Here is a 14,003-nt window from a genome sequence, read left to right as displayed (position 1 = left end):
TAGTAACTTGTGAGTTTGAGTTGAAAGTTACTGCATTCTATTTCAATTCCCCAGACCACACCGTTCTCCCAGTACTAAAAGGAAATTACGGCACTGGAGAACTTTTCTATTTACCTCACTACATAGGGGAGCTGTTTTTCTCTGAAATAATTGATGTTTTCTAAAATATGTTAATCACTGCAAAATCAAAGCCTAGATCTAGACTTACTCCCCCAAATTGATAACATTCAAAAGAAATCATTAATCAATGCTTCTGTGTGATTGAGTAATGTATACCAAAATGACATAACACAATACTTTATGCATTTAATAGTAGCCAATTTTATAAAAATGGTTTAAAACAGGAGAGGAATGTGATATTCTTTTGAATTAAATATTTGGCTAAAAATCACATTTCTGTTATTCTCTTTTTAGTGTTCTTTTTGATATGACTCATAAAATTACACTTGAATGTAAGAGATCTTCTTAAAAATAAATTTTAAAAGATGTTAATTCATTGGCATTATAGTAGAGGTTCCCCAAGAAAATTTCTAAGAAATCTACAGCATATTTATTTTCTTTATAAATAAATTCTAATATATTGAATAAGTTAAATGATTCATCATCTTTACTATTTCACTGAGAATATTAATAAATACCTTCATCTTTGAACAAACCCCCAAATAAATCTAAATATGGTCAATTCTGGAGTTTTCATGCAAGTGGAGAAGAGCAATGTTAGAAATAATCCTATGTTTATTTATTCTCATTTAGGGACTAAATGTATAATATTGTACATGTATTTATTTTTGGCAGTAAGTTTATTGATATATATTTGTCATAAGAAAATATTAAACCTCATTTGTAATTTCTTAGCAGAAAAAAAAATGATGATAAGAGACTGGGAAAGAAGAAGGTCATTTGAGGTCTGCTAGCTGGCAGGAGGGAACCAAACTGGAATGTAAAAGCTGTCTGAGGACAATTTGCAGAATAAACGATTCACATACGGATAACTGTGGGTATAGCAACTCCTGAGAGCAGACATTGTTGTTGAACCTGAACTAGGAATTGTAGCTTAGTTCTTTGGCTTTTTAATAAGACCTTTTGGAAATGAAATTGGATAAGAGAATGAATAAGATGGCTAAAAAAATCAAGACTGAAATTGTAACTGATTAATATCTATAATATTTATTTAGCATTCATTATACATGAGCTATTACCTTCTTTAATCCTCATGACCAATACACTGTAGGTACTATTATTTCTTTCTTTTATAGATGAAGAACCTAAAGTTTACCGAGGTTAAGCTATTGTCAAAGGTCAAGTAGTGAGCAGCAGAGACAGATGTGAATCTGTCTGGCACCAAAGCCCATGTTATTAATTAGTATAATATGATGCCTCTCTCTCTTACATACTTAGTATAACATGTTATTAATTAGTATAACAAAGGTTCTTACCCTGGTGTCCCAAATCCAGATGTCCATGGGGAGTCCAATATTACACACAATTTCATATCTATGTAGCTGTTTTTTCCCAGTAAAACAGTTATAGTTTTATCATAGACTCAAAGGGATGAATAACCAAAGGAACGTAAGAAATGATGGACTAGGGTGATGAACAAAATCAAGAGAGTAATTTTTAAAAAAACAAAGACAAATGTCAAAAAAAAAAAGATTTAAATTTAAACCTGGAAACACAGAGTAGTGATATCCCGCAAAGAGAGAAGCAAAGAGATCTGGAGTTTTAAAAGACAGCAAGTGTGAACGGTATCACCAGTGTGACTAAGCTCCTGGGAGAGAGGACAGCTGTGGGCTGCAGGAAGACAGGGCAGAAGGCAGGCAGCTCTCCTTGGGGCCTGGGTTACCCAGGTAACATTGTGGGCACTGTGTACTTCTTAGCACCACACTCCAGAGCAATACTGAAAACTGGAGTGAGACCTTCTTAGAGGAAGGTGATAAAAATGGTGATGGGCATGAAAACGCTATCACATGAGAAAGAGTTAAATGACTGGGAATAATGGCTGGGAGAAGAACTTATGCAACAAAAGAAAGCCATTCCATGGATCAGGCAGAACAAGTCAGAACCAGAGGTCAGAAAGAGGCAGAGTTCAACCTGGTTTATATTGAGAGTAGTGTAATACAATAGGGAATTAGTGACCCCAAGACCACTGCAAGTGTTGAAGCAAAAGGCTGTCAGTAGAAACCAAACCTGAGTTGAAGGGAAACTTCAAAAAGAATCATCAAAGGAAAGGCCCACAGGAATCTGTATGCTAAGAAATGCCTCCAAAAATCCTGACGAAAAACTAGGTTTATACTGGCTGCTAGAAGACCATGTACCACAATAATTATAAAAGTTATTACTGCATTGGAAAAAAAAATCTCAACAGAGAACCTTTACATTCTCTTCAATTTCTAAATACTGAGAGAGCAAGCAATACCGCAGGGCAATATTCCTATCATCTGTAGAACCGAATCTCTTCAGGCAAACACTATTAGCACAGTGTGTATTAGTAGAAGCCTTAACATGGCATGATGTCTAGAATAATAAGTTTCTAAGGTGTCTTTCAGAGATCTTAAATTCTCAGGTACTTTAGAAATGTTAACCTTTGAAGATTTTCTGATTCACAGGTACACTGAGAAGGTGCCTATGTAGTCAGTGCCTGATGAAGCAGGAGGGTAGGAATGAGAGCAACTTTAGAGGCCAGTGGAGCAATGTGAGAGTGTTGCTGGTCTCGCCCAGACCCGGGTGGGATATACCTGGGGAGACTGAGCAAATGTTAATGTTACCCATGTTGATTCTTGTGGGGTGACTGCTAGAGCTCCGTAAATCCAGACTCACACACACAAAGTTCTCCCCTCCTCCCCATTTCTACACTAAAGAAAATGCAAGTGCTTACCGTCATTTCTGAGGAAATTATTAAGCAGTTGGAAAAGAGGAAAACTGTCCCAGGAGTCTTGTGGTTGTGCTTCCAGTGCGGTATCCATATCCACTGTGAATAAAGCCCAGAATTTCTCTGCATGCTCTGCCAATAAATCAGGCCACCAGGCAAACGCCTGTAAACAAATAAAGAAATAATGTAAACATACATTACCTGTTAGAAACATACACAAATACTGTAAAAATATGTCATTAAAAGTGAAATTGTAGGACATGATTGTAGAGTATGATACCAAGTGTTTTAATATTTCTAGTCACAGAAAAAAGAATTGGAAATAAATACGCCAAAACATTCATAGTAGTTATGTATAAATTATGAGATACAAGGAATTTTTGTTTTGTTTTATGTATTTTTCAAATGTTCTAAATCAAAAATGTGTTTTAAAAAATAAAGCAATGTCATTTTACATTTTAATTCTACATTAGATTTCATATTTTATTTATCAATGCCAAATTTGTTTACTATTTAAATACACATAACTACACAATTATTTCCCATTTAAAAAAGATTACATTTTATTTGTAGTACTTTTTTATGAATCTAAGGTCTAAAGCTAAAACACACTTTCATAGAGAGGGATTTCCTGACCCTCCAGTGTAAATTATGTCCTCTAGATAGTCTCTCTGCTACCAAGTATTTTCATTTCACAGGACTTAGTACTGTGTATATGACCACACATACAAATATTTTAATGTCCGCCTCTTAAATTAGACTGTAAACCCCACAGGGGCAAGGCTATGTATGTCCTGTTTATTACTTTATATTCAGCTAGGCATTTTTTAATGCCATTTAGTTAGTAACAATAATCACTTAAAAAAATCTCTGCTGTTTAGATGGGTGAAAAGAGTATTTACTTTTTAGGAGGTTCTCAAAAATAATGTGGCCTGCCATGTAACCTGGCAGCAGGCCCACCAGCCAGCCCGCCTATGGATCCTACCAACCAGACCACCTGGAATATCTGGCTGGGCTGACTGGTGAAGGCTTTCCCTGCTGAAGTCAGTCTGTAAAGAAAGGAAGAAGAGACAGTTTCTTCAAATGCACAACACCAATGTAAGATTACCAGATCGTGAAGAATCTAGAAATAGGACACCAAACAAAAGAACAAAATAAAGCTCCCACAGACAATCCCAAAGAAATGGAGATCTATAAATTGCCTAAAAACATTCAAAAATTCTTTTAAAGAAGTTCAGTGAGCTACAAGAGAACAAAGACAGACAACTAAATGAAATCAGGAAAATAATATATGAAAAAAATGAGAAGTTCAACAAACAGAACCATAAAATGAACCAAATAAATATTCTGGAGCTGAAGAACACAATAACCAAAAAATTTAAAGGACAGCTTCAACAGTAGACTTGATCAAGTGGAAGAAAGAATCAATGAACTTGAAAAGAAGTAATTTGAAATTATCTAGTCAGAGGAACAAAAAGAAAGAATGAAAAGGAGTGAAGAAAGCCTATGAGATTTGTGGTACATCTTCAAGTGAACCAATTTGATATGTATTATCAAATATATATTTCTGGAGTTCCAGAAAGAGAAGAGAAAGAGAAAGGGCCAGGAAATTTATTTAAAGAAATAATGGCTGAAAACTTCCCAAATCTGAAAGAAATGGACATACAGATTGATGAAGCCCAAAATATCCCAAATGGGTTGACCAAAAGAGGTCTACTCTGAGACACATTATAACTAAAATGTCAAAAATTAAAGAGAGAGGATTTTGAAAGCAGCAAGAGAAGAGTGACTCATCATATACAAGAATAAGGCTATTTGCAAATTTCTCAGTAGAAACCTTAGAGGGTTGGAGGGAGTGGTAAGATATATTCAAAGAGCTAAAGAAAAAACTGCCAACCAAGAATACTATACACAGCAAAACTGTCCTTTAAAAATGAAGACAAGATAAAGACTTTCCCGGACAAACTAAAAGTGAGGAAGTTTGTCACCACTAGACCTGCCTTACAAAAAGTGTGAAAGAAAATTCAAGTTGAAACAAAAGGATGCTAAATGCAACACAAATGTATACGAAAATATAAATCTCACTGGTAAAGGTAAATATGTAGACAAATAATACTGTAATGCTATAATGGTGGTGCATAAATAACTTTTAATGCTAGTATAATATCTAAAAGAGAAAAGTAGTAATAATAACTTTAACCACAAAAATTTGTTACTGGATATATAGTACAGAAGAGGTAAAATTTGACATGAATAACATAAAGTATGTGTAGGAAGTCCAAGTGCAGGGTTTTGTATGTGATTGGAGTTATAAGTTTAAAATAGATGGTTAAAAGCTCTGAAGTCCAGTTGAGAGGTCAGCTTTACCTATCAGTAATTAATTTAAATGTAAATGGATTAAAATCTTCAATCAAAAGACACAGAGTGGCTGAATGGGTAAAACAACAAGATACAACTATATGCTTGCTATCTATGAGAAACTCATTTTAGATTTAAGGATACACATAGGCTGAAAGTGAAGGGGTAGAAAAAGATATTCCATGCAAATGATAACCAAAAGTGAGCAGGGGTGTCTATACTTATATCAAACAAACTACAGTATATGTTAAAAACTGCCAAAAGAAATAAAGAAGGTTATTACATAATGGGAAAGGGTCAATTCACCAGGAAGCTAGGACAATTAAAAATATATAAGCATCCAAACATCAGAGCACCTAAACATGTAATCCAAACATTGACTCTGTAGGGAGAAATAGATGGCAACACAATTACAATAGGAGACTTCAATACTGTACTTTGAATAATGGAGAGAGCACCCAGACAGGAAATTGGGAAACAGCAGACTTGAACAACACCAAATGGGCCAAACAGACACATACAGATCATTCCATACAACAGCAGTAGACTATACATTCTTCTCAAGTACTCATGAAACATTCTCTTGGAAAGATCACATGCTACGTCACAAAAACAGTTTTACAAATTTAAGAAGATTGAAATCATCCCTAGTATCTTTTCCAACAACAGTAGAAAAAAGCTTGAAATGAATTACAAAAGAAAAAGAGAAAAAAATCACAAAAACATGGAGACTAAACAAGATACTCTTGAACAAACATCGGATCAAAGATGAAAGCAAAAAGAAAGTAGAAAATATCTTGAGACAAACAAAAAACATAACGTACCAAAAGTTATGGGATGCAGTGAAAGCAGTACTAAGAAGGAAGTTTATAGCAATGAACACCTACATTAAAAAAGAAAAAAAAATCTCAAATAAACAATATAACATTACACCTCAAAGAACCAGAAAAAGAAGAACTAAGCTCAAAGTTAGAAAAAGAAAGGCAATAATAAAGGTTAGAGTATAAATAAGTGAAACAGAAAGTAGAAAAACAATAGAAAAAATCAAGGAAACTAAGAGCTGTTTTTTAGAAAAGATGACAAAACTTTAGTTAGATTAAAAAGAAAAAAAACAAAGAAGACTCAAATAAATAAAATCATTTAAATGGAAGGGAGACATTTCAACTGATGCCACAGGAAAGAAAAAAGAATCGTAAGAGGGGCTTCCCTGGTGGCGCAGTGGTTGAGAATCTGCCTGCCAATGCAGGGGACACGGGTTCGGGCCCTGGTCTGGGAAGATCCCACATGCCACGGAGCAACTAGGCCTGTGAGCCACAACTACTGAGCCTGCGCGTCTGGAGCCTGGGCTCCGCAGCAAGAGAGGCCGCGATAGTGAGAGGCCAGCGCACCGCGATGAAGAGTGGCCCCCGCTTGCCGCAACTGGAGAAAGCCCTCGCACAGAAACGAAGACCCAACACACAGCCAAAAAAATAATAATAAATAAATAAATTTAAAAAAAAAAGAATCATAAGAGACTATAATGAACAATTATACATCAACAAATTAGACAACCTAGAAGAAAAGGATAAATTCCTAGAAACATATAATCTATCAAGACTGAATCAAGAAGAAACAGAAAACTTGAACAAACCAAAAACAAGTAAGGAATTTGAATCAGTAATCAACAACCTCCAAAGAAGAAAAGCCTAGGAACAGATAGCATTACAGGTTAATTCTACCAAACGTTTAAAGAAGAATTAAAACCAAGTCTTCTTAAACTCTTTCAAATAATAGAAGGGGGAACATTTCTAAACTCATTTTATGAGGAGAGTATCACCCTGATATCTAAGGCAGAAAAAGACACCATACGCAAAGAAAAATATAGGCCAATATCCTTGATAAACATGGATGTGAAAATTATCAACAAAATACTAGCACATCAATTTCAACAGCATATTAAAAGGACCACACACTGTGACCAAGTGGGATTTATCCCTGGGATGTAAAGTTGGTTCAACACACACAAATCAGTCAATGGGATACACCAAATTAACAGAGAGAAGGATAAAAATCACATGATCGATCATCTCAGTAGATGCAGAAAAAAATTTGACAAAATTCAACATCCTTTTATGATAAATATTCTTACAAATTAGGTATAGAAGGAACTTACCTCAACACAACAAAGGCCATATGTGAGAAGCCCACAGCTAACATCATATTCAGTGCTGAAAAACTGAAAACTTTCCCTTTAAAATCCAGAATATAGCGAGGATGCCCCCTCTCATCACTTTTTTTTCAACACGGTAATGGAAATCCTCGCCAGAGCAATCAGGCAAGAAAAGGAAATAAATGGTATGCAAAGCGGAAGGGTAAAATTATCTTTGCAGATAATATGATCTTGTACGTAGAAAAACCTAAGTACTCTATAAAAATTGTTGGAACTAATGGACAAATTCAGCAGAGATGCAGGATATAAAATCAACATACAAAAATCAGTTGCATTTCTATACACAAACAATCTGAAAAAGAAACAATCTCATTTACAGTAGTATTAAAAAGAGTAAAAATTCTTAGAAGTAAACTTAACCAAACAGCTGAAAGACTTGTAAACTGTAAATATAAAACACTGATGAAAGAAATTAAAGTAGTCACAAATAAATGGAAAGATATCCGGTGTCATGGATTGGAAGAATTCATATTGTTAAAATGTCCATACTACCCAAAACAATCTTACAGATTCAACACAAATCCTATCAAAATTCCATTGAACTTTTTTTTATAGGAATAGAAAAAACAATCCTAAAACTCATATGGAACCACGAAAGATCCCAGATAGCTAAAGTAATCTTAAGAAGAACAAAGCTGAAGGCATCACACTTTCTGATATCAAAATATGTATATTCTAAGCTGTGGTAATTAAATTAATCTGGCACTGGCATCAAAACAGACACCTAGACTAATGAAACAGAATAGTGATCCCAGAAATAAACCCACACATATATGGTCAACTAATCTTCAACAAGGGTGACAAGAATATACAACGAGGAAAGGACAGTCCCTTCAATAAATGGTGCTGGGAAAACTGGATATCCATAAGCAAAAGAATTAAACTGGACCCTTGTTTTACACCATATACAAAAATCAACTCAAAACGCATTAAATATTTAAACTTAAGACATGAAACTGTGAAACTCCTGGGAGAAAATACAGAGAGAAAGCTTCTTAACTTTGCCTTGGCAACGATTTCTTAGATATGACACCAAAAGCACAGACAACATAAGCAAAAACAGGCAAATCATCAAACTAAAAAGCTAATGCACAGTAAAGAAAACAATCAACAAAGGAATGGGAGAAAATATTTGTAAGCCATATACTGGATAAAGGGTTAGTATCCAAAATATATAATACACTCCTAAAACTCAAAGCAAAAAAAGAAATAACCTGATTAAAAGATGGACATGTGACCAAACAGACATTTCTCCAAAGAAGACTAACAAATGGCCAACAGGTATATGAAAAGGCCCTCAACATCACTAATCATCATTTGATTTTCAAATGCAAGTCAAAACCACAATGAGATATCACCTCACATCTGTCAGAATGGCTATTATTAAAAAAAAAAAACAAAATGTAAGTTTTGTTGAGGATGTAGAGGAGAGAACCCTTGTACACTGTTGGTAGGAACGTAAATTGGTGCAGTCACTATGGAAAACAGTTGAAGGTTCCTCAAAAAATTAAAAATAGAACTATCATATGACCCATCAATCCCACTTCTGGGTATATATCTAAAGGAATTGAAATAAGGATCTCAAAGAGATACATATTCTACCATGGTCAATGCAGTATTAGTCACAATAGCTAAGACACAGAAGCAACCTAAATGTCTACAAATGAGTGAATGGAAAATAAAATATGATATTTATATACAATGGGATATTTTTCAGCCTGAAAAAAGAAGGGGATCATGCCATTTGTGGCAACATGGTTGAACCTGGAGGATATTATGTTAAGTATAATAAGCCAGACACAGAAGGACAAATACTGTATGATCCCACTTATATGAGGAATCTAAAATAGTCAATTTCATAGAAGCAGAGAGTAGAATGGCTGGGGAAAGAGGGAAAAAGGGAGGTATTAGTGAAAGGGTACAAAGATTCAGTTATAGAAGATGAACACATCCTAGAGGTCCACATACACTGCAGTGCCTATGGTTAACAACACTGTATTGTATGCTTAACATTTTGCTTAGAGGGTGTATCTTATGTTAAGTGTTCTTATCACACTCAAAAAAATAATGTGGACTTCTCTGGCTATTGTATCTCAGTTTTGTTTTAATTTGCATTTGTCTAATTTTGAATGAGTTTAACATTTTACATATGTTTTAGGGCTCTCTTTATACTGTTTTTAGTGAAATGTCTCTCAGGTTTTTTCCCCCTTATTTTCATTTAACTTTTGATAAGTGTTATAATTTTGTAACCAAATAACTACAAAGCACACACATTTCTGTGATACAGATGTTTTTGTTATTCTTCCAATTAAAAGTAACTTTTAATAAATGTTTAATCATACTATATACTCAGAGAAGTCCATATTTACTTTCAAGAACTTTCTAAGAACATGTGAGATTTGTGGTTGCAAAACTCCATTCAATTCCCTCCAGTGTAAATTAGATTATAACAAAAAGAGTCAAACCACAAACCAAAAAAAGGTGGATTATAAAATATTGACATATTGAATATTTTCTTAAAAACTTCTGTCACAATAATAATGTTCAATATGTTTATAAAAAACATTACCGTGTAACTAATTAGCAGATGGAAACTGAAGAAAATACTGGCTAAAAAAAAAGAGTGGTCTAGTACAAATCACAGACTACAGAGGTAGGAACATTTTTAATGGTTGGCTCAAAGCATATAACTTCGACTTTGCTGTATAAACATCTGAATGTGAAAACCTGCTGGAAGTGGTATGTTCTATGTAAACCAAGCTATTGCTCTTTGAAAATATTATATTTGAATACTTTTTGCTTAAATTTCTACTAGAATGGGTATATGACAATAATATAAAAGGAAAAAAATAAAATAGCATACGCAATTTCATTGCATATACCTTGCTCCTGTCTTTTAGAGCTGGGTTGGTGACATAGATAAGAAGAATCCGAGATTCCTCCCTCTGAGTAGAGCAGGATAGAAATGCTACTGAAAATGCAGCACCGCAAAGAGAGACATTTTCAAAGTCTCACTTCCAGTTCACAACCAATACCTTTGCGAAAGGTTAAAATTAAGACAGTAACAGCCACGTTAGGTCAAGATTGTATCAAGACTCTGAGAAAAATTTCCAAAGCTCTTTTTAAGAGTCGCAGTAGGGGAATGGAACACGATGGAAGATAATTTTCTTTAAAAAAAAACAGCTTCAGGTTGGCGAGACTTTGCTATCAACTGGAAATTTTCGTTATGTTTTGCAGAAGTATATATTTGTTTCAAATTGTATCTCTGATGATGTTATTCCTAATGAACGTAAGCCAACCTGTGACGAATGCTTATTGTTCTAATGATGACCAGAGAAAGCTTTAAGGAACCACTGTCTTTGAAAACGAAAAGCAAGGGTTGCAGGTTGTTACCTTGAGAACACAGGGTCAGTTCTCTCACCTGTCCCCTCCTGCTTTTTGCCATCCCTCTGGGTGGCAGTCCTCCCACCCCGGATTGGTAGTAAGAGGAGAGGCTATATAATTTCCTTCCTGGAGCGCCACTTCCTGGGAGGCGCTCCACGGCATGAGGGGCTCCACCAGGGAGGAGAAAACCCTTCTCAGAAACACACCCATCTGTAGGGCACCAATCAAAAGTCACGATTATCTAGGTTAGAGTGATCTTGGCTCTAAAGCTAAGCCACTAATTAGCGTAAATGAGACAGCACAGGCAGAAGGCAATGTTTAACTTGATTAAGAGGGAAATACAAAACAAAACTTGATTGTAATCCTTTAGCCATACTATTTCTATCAAAGTTCTAACAATACATAAATCTTGTACAGTGAGAACAATATTTGTGGCAGGCTGACAATACTTTGAAAGCCGTGTCTGTTTACTCAGAGTAGTTGAAAATAGAAGCAAGTAAGACTATCCCTGAAACTGGAAGCAGAGTACTGAGCTTTTGAACTTGGTGAGATTTAAGTGATCGTGGGCAAATCAGTTCCCTGGGCGGATTTCCATTTCCTCATCTGCAAATTGGTAATAACAATACTTGTACCAGCCTCCTCCAGGGCTGTTTGGAAAAGTCAAAGAATATGAAAATCTCTTGCTGTACAAAAGTAAAAAAATGAATCATTATCAGTAACATAAAAATGAGTCAAAATTCACACAAATCTTATAATGTGACTTTAGATATTTTAAAAATAATGATATCCAACATGAATGGAATAGTTTCTATGTGCCAAGTACAGTAAGTCTCCTACATACAAATGAGTTCCGTTGCAAGAGTGCGTTCATAAGTCCAATTTGTTTGCTAAGTCCAACAAAGTTAGCCTAGGTACCAAACTAACACAATCGGCTATATAGTACTGTACTGTAATAGGTTTATAATACTTTTCACACAAATAATACATAAAAAACAAATAAACAAAAAATAAACATTTTTAATCTTACAGTACAGTACCTTGAAAAGCACAGTAGTACAGTACAACAGCTGGCATACAGGAGCTGGCATCAAGTGAACAGGCAAGCAGAGTTAGTGACTGGAGGAGGGAGAGGAGATGGGAGATGGCAGAGCTGAAGGGTCATCAGCAATAGGAGACGGAGAGCAACCTGCAATTTCACTCACCCCTGACGCTGATGGCACAGGTTCTGGTTCCTTGCTGGATCCAATTCTATCTACCCTCTTGAAAAAAAGATCCAGTGATGTCTGGGTAGTAGCTCGCTTTTTCTCGTCATAGATGACATGGTAGCACTGGATTGCATTCTGAACGGCTGCTGCAACCTTCGTGTACTGTTCTACATTCAGGTCCCATGCCTCAAAAACTAACAGTGCCTCCTCAAATAAAGAAAATGCCCTTGCCATTTCCTGCATCGTGAATCTCTTCATTCTTGAGTTACTTCTTCCTCTTGTCTCTCTTCGTCCTTTCTCTGGGCCTCCAATTCCATCAGGTCTTTATTAGTAAGCTCCTTGTGCTGCACAGCAAGGAGGTCGGTGAAGTTGTCCTCTTGTAGATCTAGCTTGAAATAAAGATACTGTACTACTGTACTCTATACAGTTGTGTACAGTAAAGTACACAAAAGCACAACCACCTGTAGAGGATGCACGCACGTGACAATGTACACCAGACAGGTGAACTAACTTAGGTGATTGGACATGAGAACGTATGTTTGCATCTTTGAAAGTTAGCAACTTGAAGGTTCATATGTAGGGGGTTTACTGTACTATTCGAGAGGCTTTTTATACATTATCTTACCTATTCCTTTCAGGTAGATGGTATAATTATCCTTATCTTATAGGTTAGCAAACTCAGAGATTAAAGAACTTGCCCAAAGTCATAAAGTTGGTAGGTAACAGAGCAATAACTTGAATCCAGGTCAGCTGGAGTGTAGAGACCAAGCTCTTATACATACAGCCTCTTCTTAATTAACTACACATGGCACAGGGCCTGTCTGTCTGTCGGTCTAGTTTTGCAGATCAGACCAATGTTAATGTCCTCTGATTTTTTTCTTGCCAGAGCATCTTTTAATGGTCTGATTTCTTTATATCTCTTTGAATTTCTTTGAGGTCTTAGGCTTCTGATTACTTTTACCCTCAAAATATAGCAAACATTTCATAATTTAAAACACCACAAAAAATATGGCTGCATAAATGAGCAAAAATAGCGCGTCTGATTTTGGAATGTATTACGTGCTTTTTTCCCCCCAAGAAAAGATCAGCTTGCAATCCTGTATTTTGTAGATGATCCTAAAAGCCCTGGAGACTGTCCAGTGTCTAGGGTATCACCACAACCCCCAGCATACACATAGAGCAACATAATGCTAAGGGGTCATATTCTAGAAATATTTAAGTGCTTTTGAGGAGCCAGCAGAACGGACTAAACTAAACTGGGTGACACCTAAACTACTGCCAAACGAATCATAAGTTTTCTGCACTCTTGATTCACGAAAATCTTTCCCAATTGTGTTCATAGATGAATATAAATATTGAAATAACCAAGTGAGATGAAGAACTGAAAATGCTTCAGAACATGTTGGGGTAAAGTGCTACTCTTAATATTATACATTTATAAGTCAGTGAGTGACTAACAAACATTTCTGGTAGGATATTTTTGCCGATGCAGTTTCGTTTGAGAGTCACTGCTGCAAATTGAATTCTGCCCCTGTAGCTTAGTTGTATGAAAGCCACTTACCGGTCATCTTCTTCCAAAAAGAGGAACATTTGTTGGACCACAGGCTAACCTAACCCTAAACCCGTCCTAAAAAAAAAAATGTCGATTTATCTCACTGGCTATCCAGATATAAATACTATGCAATTAAGATGAACTCAACTGTTGAGATGAGTGCAATTTAGTTAGTAGTAGACAGTAAACAGATCTTGTCTATGATCAAGTTTTGTATAACTACACTTTAAGATGGTCCTTAGATGTGCATGGTAGTAGAGAGGAATAAGGATATGAGGAAGTAAACACAATGGAAAAAAATTAAAAAATCAAACATCCATTCTCTTTATGTTAGAACCCATCCAGATGCATGATCTGGTCCACACACCGATGTTCATGTGAATGACCACACGCACAAATATGTGTGTCCATACTGAACTCCTGGGT

General features: G+C 35.6%; 1 protein-coding gene across 12 annotated transcripts in view; it reads right to left on the bottom strand.

Moving 5' to 3' along the window:
* The window catches only part of CADPS2 (calcium dependent secretion activator 2), a 555,896-nt gene that overhangs the window by 85,419 nt on the left and 456,474 nt on the right, over positions 1-14,003 (bottom strand). For all 12 annotated transcript variants that reach the window (XM_059933509.1, XM_059933503.1, XM_059933501.1 and 9 more), the window contains one exon: positions 2,876-3,032. In XM_059933509.1, coding sequence (XP_059789492.1) covers positions 2,876-3,032 — 157 coding nt within the window. The remainder of the gene's footprint in view (positions 1-2,875; positions 3,033-14,003) is intronic.

The sequence above is a fragment of the Balaenoptera ricei genome, chromosome 9 (assembly GCF_028023285.1).
Source record: "Balaenoptera ricei isolate mBalRic1 chromosome 9, mBalRic1.hap2, whole genome shotgun sequence".
NCBI classification, from domain to species: Eukaryota; Metazoa; Chordata; class Mammalia; order Artiodactyla; family Balaenopteridae; genus Balaenoptera; species Balaenoptera ricei.
Note: the sequence above shows the minus strand (reverse complement) of the source record. Positions and strands in the feature narration are given on the sequence as shown.